The sequence below is a fragment of the Acinonyx jubatus genome, chromosome C1 (genome assembly GCF_027475565.1).
Source record: "Acinonyx jubatus isolate Ajub_Pintada_27869175 chromosome C1, VMU_Ajub_asm_v1.0, whole genome shotgun sequence".
In the NCBI taxonomy this organism is placed as follows: domain Eukaryota; kingdom Metazoa; phylum Chordata; class Mammalia; order Carnivora; family Felidae; genus Acinonyx; species Acinonyx jubatus.
In genome coordinates, this window is record NC_069381.1 from 15849936 (window position 1) to 15861978 (window position 12043).

General features: G+C 58.1%; 1 protein-coding gene across 8 annotated transcripts in view; it reads right to left on the reverse strand.

The window, feature by feature from the left end:
- HSPG2 (heparan sulfate proteoglycan 2) overlaps positions 1–12043 on the reverse strand; it is a 98630-nt gene that overhangs the window by 21996 nt on the left and 64591 nt on the right. For 5 of the 8 annotated variants that reach the window (XM_053208626.1, XM_053208622.1, XM_053208636.1 and 2 more), the window contains 19 exons: positions 10636–10749; positions 9954–10081; positions 9760–9846; positions 8720–8778; positions 8369–8536; positions 8107–8217; positions 6094–6194; positions 5809–5989; positions 4326–4451; positions 4046–4198; positions 3823–3965; positions 3369–3504; positions 3134–3282; positions 2737–2887; positions 1845–2014; positions 1614–1761; positions 1049–1200; positions 735–870; positions 482–633 (listed from right to left, as the gene is read on the reverse strand). In XM_053208626.1, the coding sequence (XP_053064601.1) occupies positions 482–633; positions 735–870; positions 1049–1200; positions 1614–1761; positions 1845–2014; positions 2737–2887; positions 3134–3282; positions 3369–3504; positions 3823–3965; positions 4046–4198; positions 4326–4451; positions 5809–5989; positions 6094–6194; positions 8107–8217; positions 8369–8536; positions 8720–8778; positions 9760–9846; positions 9954–10081; positions 10636–10749 (2565 nt within the window). The remainder of the gene's footprint in view (positions 1–481; positions 634–734; positions 871–1048; positions 1201–1613; positions 1762–1844; positions 2015–2736; positions 2888–3133; positions 3283–3368; positions 3505–3822; positions 3966–4045; positions 4199–4325; positions 4452–5808; positions 5990–6093; positions 6195–8106; positions 8218–8368; positions 8537–8719; positions 8779–9759; positions 9847–9953; positions 10082–10635; positions 10750–12043) is intronic. The other 3 variants (XM_027060155.2, XM_053208619.1, XM_053208641.1) reach the window with 2 other exon arrangements.

Below are 12043 nucleotides of genomic sequence, written 5' to 3' on the forward strand. Positions count from 1 at the left end.
TAACGGGCAGCTTTTTGTCCTTAGATGTACAAAAACTAATATTGCATCTTGCAATCGACAGCATCCTAAAGTCTATAAAATACAGTAATATTAATCATCGCTAACGGTACTATGGTAACAACAGCTCGGCAATTTCTGTGTGCCAGATCTCTGAGCAATTTGCACATACGCTAATTCACTTCATCCTTAAGACAGTTCTGTAGGGTAGATACCATTTTACAGATGTTGAAGCTATGGCACAGAGAGTTTAAGTAACTTGCCCAAGGTCATAGGCTAGTAAGTGGGGGAAGCAGCATTCACACCTAGGCTGGCCAGTCCTAGAGTCTGGGCCCTAATCATTGTACTATCTATCCACCTGTGCAATGGGGTCCAAGGCTTCCCCTGTCTCCAAGGAGACTTCAGCCTTCCCCATCCTTGACCTCCACCACCCAGGGCCTCCCTCCTGTCTCCTTCTTGGCCTGTCCCTCTTCCAGGCCTGTACCTGGTGCCGGGCAGGGAGGCTGCCCCCACGCTTATGCCACGTGACCTGGGCGTGGGCCTGCCCAGGCACTATGCAGTTCAGATCCAGGGTCTGCCCTTCAGCCACGTGGGAGGAGGAGGACTCGATGCGGATGGGCTGGGTGCTGCCCGGAGCTGGGGGACAGGAGGGTCACCAGTCACTCAGTTTGCTAGGGCTGCCCCTGCCCAGCCCTGCCCTGTCTTCCATCCCGGCCCAACCTGGTGGTGTCACTCACGGTAGGCAAAGTTGGCCCCCTGGGTCCTGGTTACGGTGACTGTGATAGAGGCCTCCATACCATTGCTGGCCCGGCAAACGTACTCGCCTGCGTCGGCTGGCGAGGCCTGGAAGATGTACAGGCGGGAGCCGCGGACCTGGGCAGCCAGGGCAGGGGTGTGAGAGCGAGGCTTCCCACAGCCTAGCAGACGCCCACCTGCTCTGCTCCTCTGAGCTGGGAACTGCCAGCCGCCCAGCTCAGGGGCCAAGACCCCCTCAACCTACTGCCCAGAGCTCGGCCTGGCCAGCCCCTCCCACCTTTCTGCCCCTGTGTACCTGGTGCCGGGCGGGGAGGCTGCCCCCACGCTTGTACCACGTGACCTGGGCATGGGCCTGCCCTGCCACCACACAGCTCAGATCCAGGGTCTGCCCCTCAGCCACTGTGGGGGATGTGGACTCGATCCTGACAGGGGGGACAGGTCCTGGGGCTGTGGGGAACGAAGCAAAGGTAGCAGACGATCCCCGGCAGAGAGGGCAAGAACGGTCCACCTCAGAGCCACACAGGCCTGGTCTTCTGAGGCCAGGCTCCTATGTTTGGGGGTTGCTGGCCTGGGTTTGGTTCACCTTGAGTGGAGGGCCAGGGCAGGGGCTAAGCCTTGCGGAAGGGAGCAAGGAAGTGGGGGAGAAGGGGGTAGCTGAGGCTGGGAGAGAGGAGGAAGAGGCTGGAGCAGAAACACGAGGCACTGTGTGGCCAGAGAAAAGTGAGGAAGATGGGGTCTTCCAGCTCCAGCGTGGGCCTCCTCCCCCCACCCTCCCAATGGCAGCAGGAGCCGCTAGGACCTCAGCACCTTGAAAGGCCCTCAGCCCCTTCCGCTTGCCCTGCCCTTGGGCAGTTACTCACCAGGGATGGAGCCCGGAGGGGAGCCAGAGGCCTTGATGTCGACCAGGACGGAGGCCTCCAGGGGCCCAGAGCCAAGGACCACACGGCATACGTACTCGCCCGAGTCGGCTGGAGACACCTGGTGCAGCCGCAGCAGCGAGCCATGGGTCTGAATGCAAACGGGAGGGTTGGCAGGGGGCCAGAGGGGCCCCATCTACCCTTCCAGAAGGCTGGTCCCGAGGACAGCTGTACCTGGTGCCGGGCGGGGAGGCTGCCCCCACGCCTGTGCCATGTGACCTGCGCGTGGGCCTGCCCGGGCACCACGCAGTTCAGGTCCAGGGTCTGTCCTTCAGCCACGTGAGAGGAGGAAGACTCAATGCGGATGAGCTGGGTGCTTCCCGGAGCTGGGGCTCCTCCAGGAGCTGGCACAGAGGAACTGGTAAGGGGCCGGGGCTCCCGAGCCCCAGTCCTGCAGCCCTGGGGCAGAGCACCCAGGGACATGACCAGGGCCTGGCTTGGGAGGGCAGATGGGAGGCCTTTCTAAGGCTGGGACCATGCTTTTCTACCTCAGCATGGTCAGTCAGGCCCCTCCTTCTGTCACCCTCACCTCCAACTTTGGACTCGAGGCCCATTTGCCCACCCATGACTTCCTGATTAGGATAAGCTGCTATGGCCTACAGGCAACCAGAGCCCTTCAGTGCCCAGGCCAGGCCGAGGGACGCAGACAACAATGTTACAAGTCTCTCCTGGAGAGTGTTTGTCATCTGCTCACACCACAGGGTAGTGGTCTTGTCCCCCTTCCACAGATGAGAAAACTGAGTCCCTAAAATGTGGAATAAATAACCAGTTCAAAGCTGATAAGGGGTAGAGGCATGATTTGAACCCAGGTCAGCCTGACTCCCGACTCAGTGTTTAATCCTGACTTTGCTGCTTCCTGACGAAATCTGAAACAGTATCCTCGTCGTAGGGTCCCAGGTAAGCCAGATCAACCTTATCCCCACCCTTAGTCCCCTCACATCCCCAAAGCCCCCCTGGAGCACCCCCTCTTGTCTGGTTGTCATGGAAGAGTCCACCGGCACCTTCCCTGGCATCAGTGGGGAGATCCTAGGGCTTGGCCTCTGCCCGGGCCCACTTGGCTCCTCACCTGGGGTATAGCCAGGGACTGGGTGGGTGTTGTGGAAGACAGAGACGACGATGGAGGCCTCCTTGGGGCCTGACTCGTTCTCCACTCTGCAGACGTATTCTCCAGAATCAGCTGGAGAAACCTGGGGAAGCCGTAACCGGGAGCCATGCACCTGGGACAGGTTGGGACGCAGGTGTGTGAGGGTAAGGAGGGGCTGCAGTCACCACTTCCTCTGAGCCTTAGTGAGTCACTCATCAGGCTCTCACTGGCTCCGCTCTGGGCTGCCCCATGACAGAAGCTGGACAGGGGGAGAAATAAGGGCTGGCCGTCGCTCGTGGAGGGCGTCCGGGCCGTGTGAAGCCTCTGCCTAGGAGGATTACTCCCAGGTCCCTCACCGCAGGCTCCAGGGCCCTCATACCTGGCTGTGGGGAGGCAGGCTGCCCCCTCGCTTGTACCACGTGATGGAGGTGTGGGCCAGGCCGGCCACCACACAGTTGAGGTCCAGCGTCTGGCCTTCAGTCACCGAAGGCGATGAGGACTCGATCCTGACTGGCGGGGAGCTGGCACCTAGGGGGTATCAGCGGCGGACTGAGTAGGCCTCGGGGAGCCCTGGCTTGCCCTCCCCGCTCCTTTAGTCCCCAGAGGCCCCGCACCTGGAAGGACAACCACTTGGATCCGGGCCTGCGCGGTGCCCGCGGGGCTGCTGGCCACGCAGAGGTAGAAGCCGGCGTCGGCAGCTGTGATGGCCGGGATGAGCAGCGTGGCGATGTCTGTGCGCTCGGACCGGGCCTGCCGCACGGTGGGAAGGGTCAGCCGCCCGAGGGGGCGAGGCAGCCTGGCAAGGGCTAGCCAGCGAGGATGGGGGAAGGGGGCAGAAAGGGTAGTTGGACACGAGGGAGGGCAGAGCCAGGTGACTGGCTAAGCAAGAGGCCAACAGCCGCTACCTGCCCGGGTGCGCCGAACAGGACGTCTGAGCAGGCCGCCGTTTCGGAAGTGAAGGAAACCGGAAGGGGGAGAAGACTTGGTAGGAAGGGGAGACGGGAAAGGAAGGCGGTAGGTGCCGTGACCCTGTTGAGCCTACGGGCCGGCCCAGACAGAGTTCCTCACCTGTGGGGGGAGGCTGCCCCCTTCCTTCCTCCAGGTGATGGTGGCGCTGGGCACCCCTGCGGCCCTGCAGTACAGCCTGACGGTGCGACCTTCGTGTACCTGAGTCCTCTCTGGGCTCACCTGAACCCTGGGCCCGCTGCCCCCTGCACACAGAGGCCTGTGAGGACATCTCTCTGGACTGCCCGCGGGCTCCCAAGCTCCACCCTCAGCCGTGTCCCCTCACCGTGCACGTGGAGCACAGCCCTGGCCACGTGCTGCCCGGCACTGTTAAGGGCACGACACAGGTACTGGGCTTGATCCGAGGGCTCGACGGCTGGCAGGCGCAGGATGCCGCCGTGGATCTGTGCCTTCTGAGGGAGCTGGCCGCCAGGGCCCCCTGACGGAAAGGGGTGGCATCAGCACCCACCGGGCACCACCAGGCCCTGTGGGTGGTAGGTCCCACAGCCTGGAGTCCCGCCCCTGGCCCCCCACATCCCCTGCCGTCAGTCCTGCCACGGCCTCACCTGTCCACTCGAGGGTGGGCGCGGGGTTCCCGGTGGCACTGCAGCGGAACTCGGCCAGCTGTCCGGGCTGCACGGTGAGCTGCGGCGGATGGATGGAGACCACGGGGGCGGACGGGGTGCCCGAGGCTGACGGGGGAGGAAGAAGCAGTATGTGAGAAGCAGGGTGAGGAGCGCCCCCTTGCTGTTGGTCTCTGTTCTACTGCAGCCCCTCGCGGCCATGTGTTCCCAGAGGCCAGAGGGAGCTTTTAAAATGTCCCCGGTGCCAGGGGCGTCTGGGTGGCTTGGATGGTTAAGCGTCTAACTTTGGCTCTGGTCACGATCTCACAGTTCGTGAGTTCGAGCCCCGTGTCAGGCTCTGTGCTGACCACACGGAGCCTGGAACCTGCGTCCGATTCTGTCTCCCTCTCTCCCTGCCCCTCCCCCATTCACACTCTGTTTCTCTCTCTCTCAAAAATAAACGGACATTAAAAAAATACTTTTAAAAATGTCCATGGTTCTTGATACTTCCCCATTTAAGGCCTGTTGGTGGCTCCCCAGGGCTTTTCGAATAAAATCCGAACTCCTTGCTGTGCTGTGATCCACCTCTGCCCACAGCCTCACGTTCTTTACCTACCCCCTTCCCACAGCTCCAGCCACGCTAACCCTGCCGATCCTCAAACACATCAACATGCACCTGCTGCAGGGCCTTTGCACGTGTTGGTTCCTTTGCCGAGAACACTCTCTGCCAGCTCTTCAAGTGGCTGAACACATCCTCTTCCTTCAGCTTTCAGCCCAGACGTCACCTCCTCAGGGAGGCCCTCCCTGACCACCCCATGGAAAGTAGCCACCCTTCACCTACCTCACTGTCTGTTCCTATCCCGGCCCTCATCACCGTGTGAAATTCCGTTGTCTGTTCATTTGTTCCCATGCTTATATTTTTTTTATTTTATTTTAACTTGTTTTATTTTTTTAAATTTACATCCGAGTTAGTTAGCATATAGTGCAACAATGATTTCAGGAGTAGATTCCTTAATGCCCCTTCCCCATTTACCCCATCCCTCCTCCCACAACCCCTCCAGCAACCCTCTGTTTGTTCTCTATATTTAAAAGTCTCTTCTGTTTTGTCTCCCTCCCTGTTTTTACATTATTTTTGTTTTCCTTCCCTTATGTTCATCTGTTTTGTCTCTTAAAGTCCTCATATGAGTGAAGTCCTAGGATTTTTGTCTTTCTCTGACTGACTAATTTCACTTAGCACGATGCCCTCCAGTTCCAGCCACGTAGGTGCAAATGGTGTTCCCATGCTTATTGTCTCCCTATTAGAACATGTGGTGCAGGAGGGCAGAGCCCCTGTTTGTCCTCCCCCCCATCTCTTCAGAGTCTAGTCAGGCCCAGGCACACAAACTGTTCACAAACTGTCAGCTGAATGAAGAAATGGTCGCCAGTCCCGGTGGGCACGGGGGAAGGCCGTGGGTGGGTGGGCCAGGTGTGGAAGTGAATGGTGTACCTTGCACGTGCAGTGTGGCTGTGCCCTGGTCCATGGCGAACATGTTGGAGCCCGTGCAGACGTAGGTGCCCGCGTCGCTCGGCTGTACGTTGCGAATGGTCAGGATGCCGTTGAAATCCATGGCTCGGGCTGGCAGTTTCCCATTGTGCAGGCGGGTCCAAACCAGGGTGTAAGCGGGAGACTGCAGGCGGGGTAAGGAGGGTGGGATGGCGGTCAGACGCGAACTTCAGAGACACTAGAAGCCAGAGCCGCCCTCCCCTGATGTCCACGCACGGCTCTGCCCACCTTGCTCTTGGCTGTGCAGATGAAGGTGACATCAGCCCCGGGGCGCACGCTCTGGCTCCGCTGCTCCTCCACGGTCACTGTGATGGGCTTGCTTGGAGCCTCTGTGGTGACAGGAGGCACCCCCTGAGCCAGGTGCTGGCCAGGCCCCATCTCCTGTAGCCACTTTCTCTCTCTCTCCATCGTCCTGTCTGGGTGTCACTTCCTTCCCAGGCTAGCTTAGATTCCACTGCGTGCCCTGGTGCCTCCCTCCCTCACGCTGGCTCAACCCCACGGCTTCTTCCCGCTGGCACCGAGAGCCACAGGCTGCAATCAAAGAGCATCACGCTGCCACGAGTCCACCTGGCGTCGATTCATGGTCACAGACCACGAAATTGCCCTTAACACTTTGCACTTCACTCCACTGGGCTTCTCTGTCTGGTTTGAGTCTCCATCCTCCCCAACAATTTCACACCTCCAGCCTCTCCACCCACCCGCACCCCACTTCCGTTTCCACAGCCGAGGGCTTCAGCTCACGCTTGCTGAAGAAATGGAGACTACCAGTCAGGACTTTGCCCATCTTCCCAAATCCACCCACCTGCCCTCCCTCCTTCCTGGTCCCACAGGACGAGACCCTTCCCCCCCAACCCATCACCGCAGCACTGCCCTGCCCTGCCCCACCCCTCCCAAGGACTTCCTCCCAGGGCCATGCATTATCTTGCTACATCAGTCCCTCCTCTCCCTCTGCACAGATCATTCTACTCCACAGACAAATGTGTTCTAGAATTTTCTACCTTCAAAAACACCCCCTTGACCTTATACTCCCCCCAGCTATTGCTACATGTATTGGCCTTCCTTCAGAGCCAAGACTCTTTATTTATTTATTTTAAGGAGGCTCCGCATCCAACGTGGGGCTCGAACTCATGACCCTGAGATTAAGAGTCACGTGCTCTACCAGCTGAGCCAGGCAGCCACCCTAGAGCCAAGACTTTTGAAAGAGCTGTCTGTCCTTGCGGTCTACGCCTGGCCTTCCCCTCCATTCTTTGCCTCTCTCCAGTCTGGTTTCTACCCCTTCTCTCCACTGTATGGCTCTCATCAAAGATGATGACCTCCACGGGTCCCTCCTCTGCCCGTATCTGACTGCCCCGGGGCATGTGGTGAGGCCAACCACTCCTTTCAGGAAGCCCCCTCCCCACATGACCCCCAACACACCTGCTCTCCTGCTCTCCTCCTATCTCAATGGCTGTCCCCACTTAGTCCCTCGTGCTGTCTTCCCTCTTCACCTTGACATGTTCAAGCTGGAGCTACAGACTCGTGATGCCCCCTGACCTGTGTGTAGCAGGTGCTGTGGGTGCGCCGCCCGCATCCCCTTCCCCTGTCACTTCAGAGCCCGCCTGCCTGACTTCTGCCAGCCGCCGCATTTCTGTGCCTGAGTCCTTCTCGGGCCACCGGGGACTGCCGTGCCTGCCCCCAAGGTGGTATAAAACGCGGGGGCCCTGGTGATCCTAGAGCACAGGCCTCAATCAACTGGCCCTGGGATGGGGGACTCCGAGGTGCACATTTTACTCTGGAGTTTCCCAGAATTTCTTTGGCTGCGGTGAACAACTGTCCCCGGTGGGAATGTGCTCGGTAACACGCCCTCTATGGGATGTCTTCTCTTTCCTGCCTCACTTCGCTTCCTACAGAAACTGCTGGCATGAAAATCCTCATCCCAGACTCAGCTTCAGGGGTGGGGGTTCCCAATGAAAACACCCGCCTGCTGAGCCTGCTCATCTCGGTAAATGGCACCTCATTTGCCTGCCTGCTGGGGTCCAGACCCGTGGGCATTATTTTAGCTTTTCTTTCTCTCTCAGTGACCACAATCAAGTCCTGCCAATTTTGCCTCTAAAACTAGCCTTGACCCCACTATCTCTCCATCTCCGTGGCCAGCCCCCCCGTGCCCCACCACCCTCTCCAGCGGAGGGACGTGCCCACTGCCTGTGTCCACAGTCCAGCCCGGCACAGACAGGCTGGGGACGGAGTGGATCAGGGACTCACCGGTGACCAGCAGCTCTGCCCGGCTGGTATTGGCGCGATGGAGATTACGACAGGTGCAGATATAGACGCCAGCATCTGATGGCTGGACGCTAGGGAAGTGGAGCTCAGAGCCTGGTGGGAAGTGGACAGGAGCTCATCAGCGCAGATGCACCCCGTCTCCCACCCGGCCCTGAGTGTAAGGACAGGATCGCAGCAAACAGGCCTGTGATTCCCCTCCCTCTGGGGTGGCTCATGGGGCTGAGGGGCCCGGGGTCATGGGTACCTTGATGTCGCTGCTGGGTGCTGCTAGGCAAGGGACGCCCATCCTCACGAGACCAGTAAAAGTAGTGGGGTGGGCTCCCACTGACCTGGCACCACAGGGAGTGGGAGCCACCTTGGGGTACTATGGTCCGAGCCGGATGCACCTGGACCACCAGTGGGGCTGCATCTGCTGGAGGAAGGACAGGAGAGGCCATTCAGGCAGGAGCTCCCAGCATGCAGCACTGTCTCAAGTATCTCTGTCTTCCCAAACCCTGGTGTGCCCCACCCTCAGCCCTGCCCCCCGGATGTAGTGACTCTCAAACTCCTTAGGCTCACTGCCTTCTCCACCCTGACCCACCACGATCCCACTTACCTTGGGGCAGGCACCGGCCCCCCCGCACATTGGGGTTACCCACGTAGCCTGGGGCACATCTGTAAGGAGGAACAGACCAGCTCTGTCAGGCCCCAGGCCCCAGGGGACTCGGTGCCTCATGGTGGACTTGCGGAGCCAGAAGTCCAGCGGGGGTGGGCTCAGTGCGGGGTGAGGAGGCTCACAACTCTGGAAGGACTTTGGAGACCAAAGAGGCCTCAACACGGCCTCACTGAGCTAAGAACGGCGATGTTAGCAGATTGGACAATGGGGGTAATAAGGTCTTTAGTCTCCAGGGAAACATTCATTTAACAAGCATTTATTAAGCAACTACTATGCTAGCTTGTGGAATCGGGACAGTGAGCATGATGCAGCTCTCGCCCTTACAGACCTGGCTTGTCGGGAAACCAACGAGGAACTATGTAAACGAGAGAGACGCACATGAGGGGCACTAACCCAGGCCTGAGTCAAGAAGCTCCCCAGAGGACCGCACTACTGGCTTGTTATATTCCCTTGGAGCGGATTGGACTCCAGAGAACTCACCACTCTTCATAATTATGTGTTTGTATGATTACTTGCTGCCCCATCTCCCATGACAGGTGGTAGACTCCCTAAGGGCTGAGACTGAATCTGTTTCGTTCACCCCTTTATCTCCAACACCTTGGCGCACCACATGGCACACAGTAGGTGCTCAAGAAAAACATGCTGAATGAGCGAATGAAGCTGAGCTTTGAAGGCTAAACAGGAGTCAGCGAGAAAGGGGAGGTTTGAGGGTGAAGAACGTTCCATGTAGACGGAACAGCGTGTGCAAAGACCAGAACGTCAAGAAGTCAAGAGGTTAGGCCCAGCTATGGTAGATTCGGGTGTTAAAAGGGGAATGAGCTTGGGCTTGGCCCAAGGGCAACGGGGAATCTTGGAAGGGTTTTGGGCAGGGGAAAGATGTGATCCTGGCAGAGACCTTTCTGAGCAACACCCTCCCAGGACGCTCACCTAGGAGTCTACCATATGCCCCCTTCCTCCCCCCATCCTATTTGCAAACTTACTGCTCACAGTACTGGCCAGTGTAGCCAGGTTCACAGGCTGTGCATCGGTACCCGCCAGCTCCCAGGCTCTCACAGGTGCGGGAGAACCTGGGATGGGGGAGGCAGAGGTCAGGCCGGGGGACGCCCACCCTCCACCCGGTGCCCTCCACTCCCAAGTGGGAGTTCTTCCTTGGGCCCTGAACGGGGACACCCACATGTTCTCCGGGTTGGTCAGTGGGCAGGCGCAGGGCTGGCAGTCCTCAGGTGTCCCAGCAGTAGCATCTCCATAATAGCCAGGGGCACACAGCTCACAGAATTCCCCAGCGGCGTTGTGCTGGCAGTGCTGTGGGGCACAAGGATGTCAGCCACCCGCCATTTGGCAAAATCTACCCCAAACTGTACAGTTTTGTAATCCCTTGAGCTGGAAATTCTGTATCTGTGAGCCTATCTTAAATAATTGTAGAAGGGGCGTCTGGGTGGCTCCGTTGGGTAAGCATCCGACTCTTGATTTCGGCTCAGGTCATGATCTCATGATTTGTAGGTTCGAGACCTGAATGGGGCTCTGAGCTGGCTGTATGGAGTCTGCTGGGATTCTCTCTCTCCCTCGCTCTCTCTGTTCCTCCCCCACTGGCATGCGCTCGCTCTCTCTCTCTCTCTCCAAATCAATAAACTTAATAAAAAGAGAAGGATGTTACTCTACCATTCTGGCCATCCCACAATGCCTACAGTGCCCACTGCTGGTTCAGGCACTTTGTCCCACAATCCGTGCCCTGCCACCTTGCCCCTGGACCTAGGCCCACCTTACCAAGCCCACCCCTCCCTGCCTCCCAGGCAGCCCCAGTGCCCCACCCAGGCCCGGAGAAATTGACCCCTGACCCTGCCCTGTTTGCATCTTACCGAGCAGGCCCCGGTCTCCGGGTGGCACAGGTCTGAGTGGCCGTTGCATTCACACAGCTCACAGTGGCCGAGGTAGAGTCCACTGCCAGTGCGTGTATAGCCTGGGGCACAGTCCTGGGGAGGGAGGAGGGCTGGTTTCTATCTCTAAAGTGGTCCCATCTGGAGCCAATAGACCAGAACCTTCTCTCTCCAGCCTCTCTCCACAATCTAGACTCCCATTGGCTCTTGGTTGGGAAATCCCAGGCCCCGCCCTCCTCCCCAGCATCCTCTCTTGGAACCTTCCTCCCTGTCTTTGTGCTCAGTTTCTCAACACTGTGGAAGCTGGGACAGTGTCTGTCCCCATCCTGCCTGGCATCTCCAGCCACTCTGAATTTACTGAAATCATAGTTCACCCTTAATGGAGGAGAACGCTTTCCATTTCCCATTTTCGTCCTGAAAATTCTTCTGGTAGGGTCTCTATTGAAAAACTGAACTCCTAGATGGAAAAACAAGGTTCAGGAGACCCAGATTTGGAATGAGCCCTTGGAGATCTTTACAACTACCTCACAGTCACTAAATAAAGTGAAAGAGGCAGGCATCTCACACACAATCGAGGATGTTTTTACACATTCTGAGTGAGTAATCATGGGTTTGGAAAACAAAGAGTTTCTGTTCACTACCCCTCCTTTGAAACTTCTCCAGGCCCCTCCCGCCCCCCAACCATTTCAAAGGGATGTTTACAAATCTGTTTTGCTTCACTGCAGAAAGTGTACACACAGGATTATTCTGCCCTCCCCAGGGCTTCTCCTTCAAAATGCGTTATTAAATTTGATAACTTCAAAGGAGGTGAAGTTCATATGTTTGGATTTGAAAGTCTGTGGCCATAGCAAAGGTGCACGAATGTAAAATTGCGGAGATGTGCACTTTGCACAGGGGAGTTCCTGCATCTGGGCGCTGGCTGTTCCCACACTTGACCTCCCTGCCGCCCACCTGGCATTGCAGCTCTGCCCCCTCCCCTTCCTTCATCCTCCCCCTTCCTCAGTTCCAAGTTCACTCGTCCAGTGTTGACTGGCGGCCTGCCAATGTGTCTGGAAACTCAGTGGTGGACAGTCAGCTCAGGCGCTGCCCTCAGGGAGTTCACGGTCTCCAGCCAAACCCTCCGGATGCTCTTGGGTTCTCTGCAACGGCCAGCCCTCTGTTCCACCCCCAGTGCCCTCCCTGTAAATAGGGGTCCCTGTCTCTCCCCGACCTGTCTCATTCACCAGGGCAGAGAGGACTTTTCCTGATGCCCAGCGCAGACCACAGCACTCCCTTCACGGCTTGGCATTCCCTACTGAGCGGAACCTCATTCCAGGCCTAAGGAAGTAGCCCCTGCCCCCTCAGCTTTCCGGGGTGACCCTTCTGCATCATGGACTATTTCCCCATACAG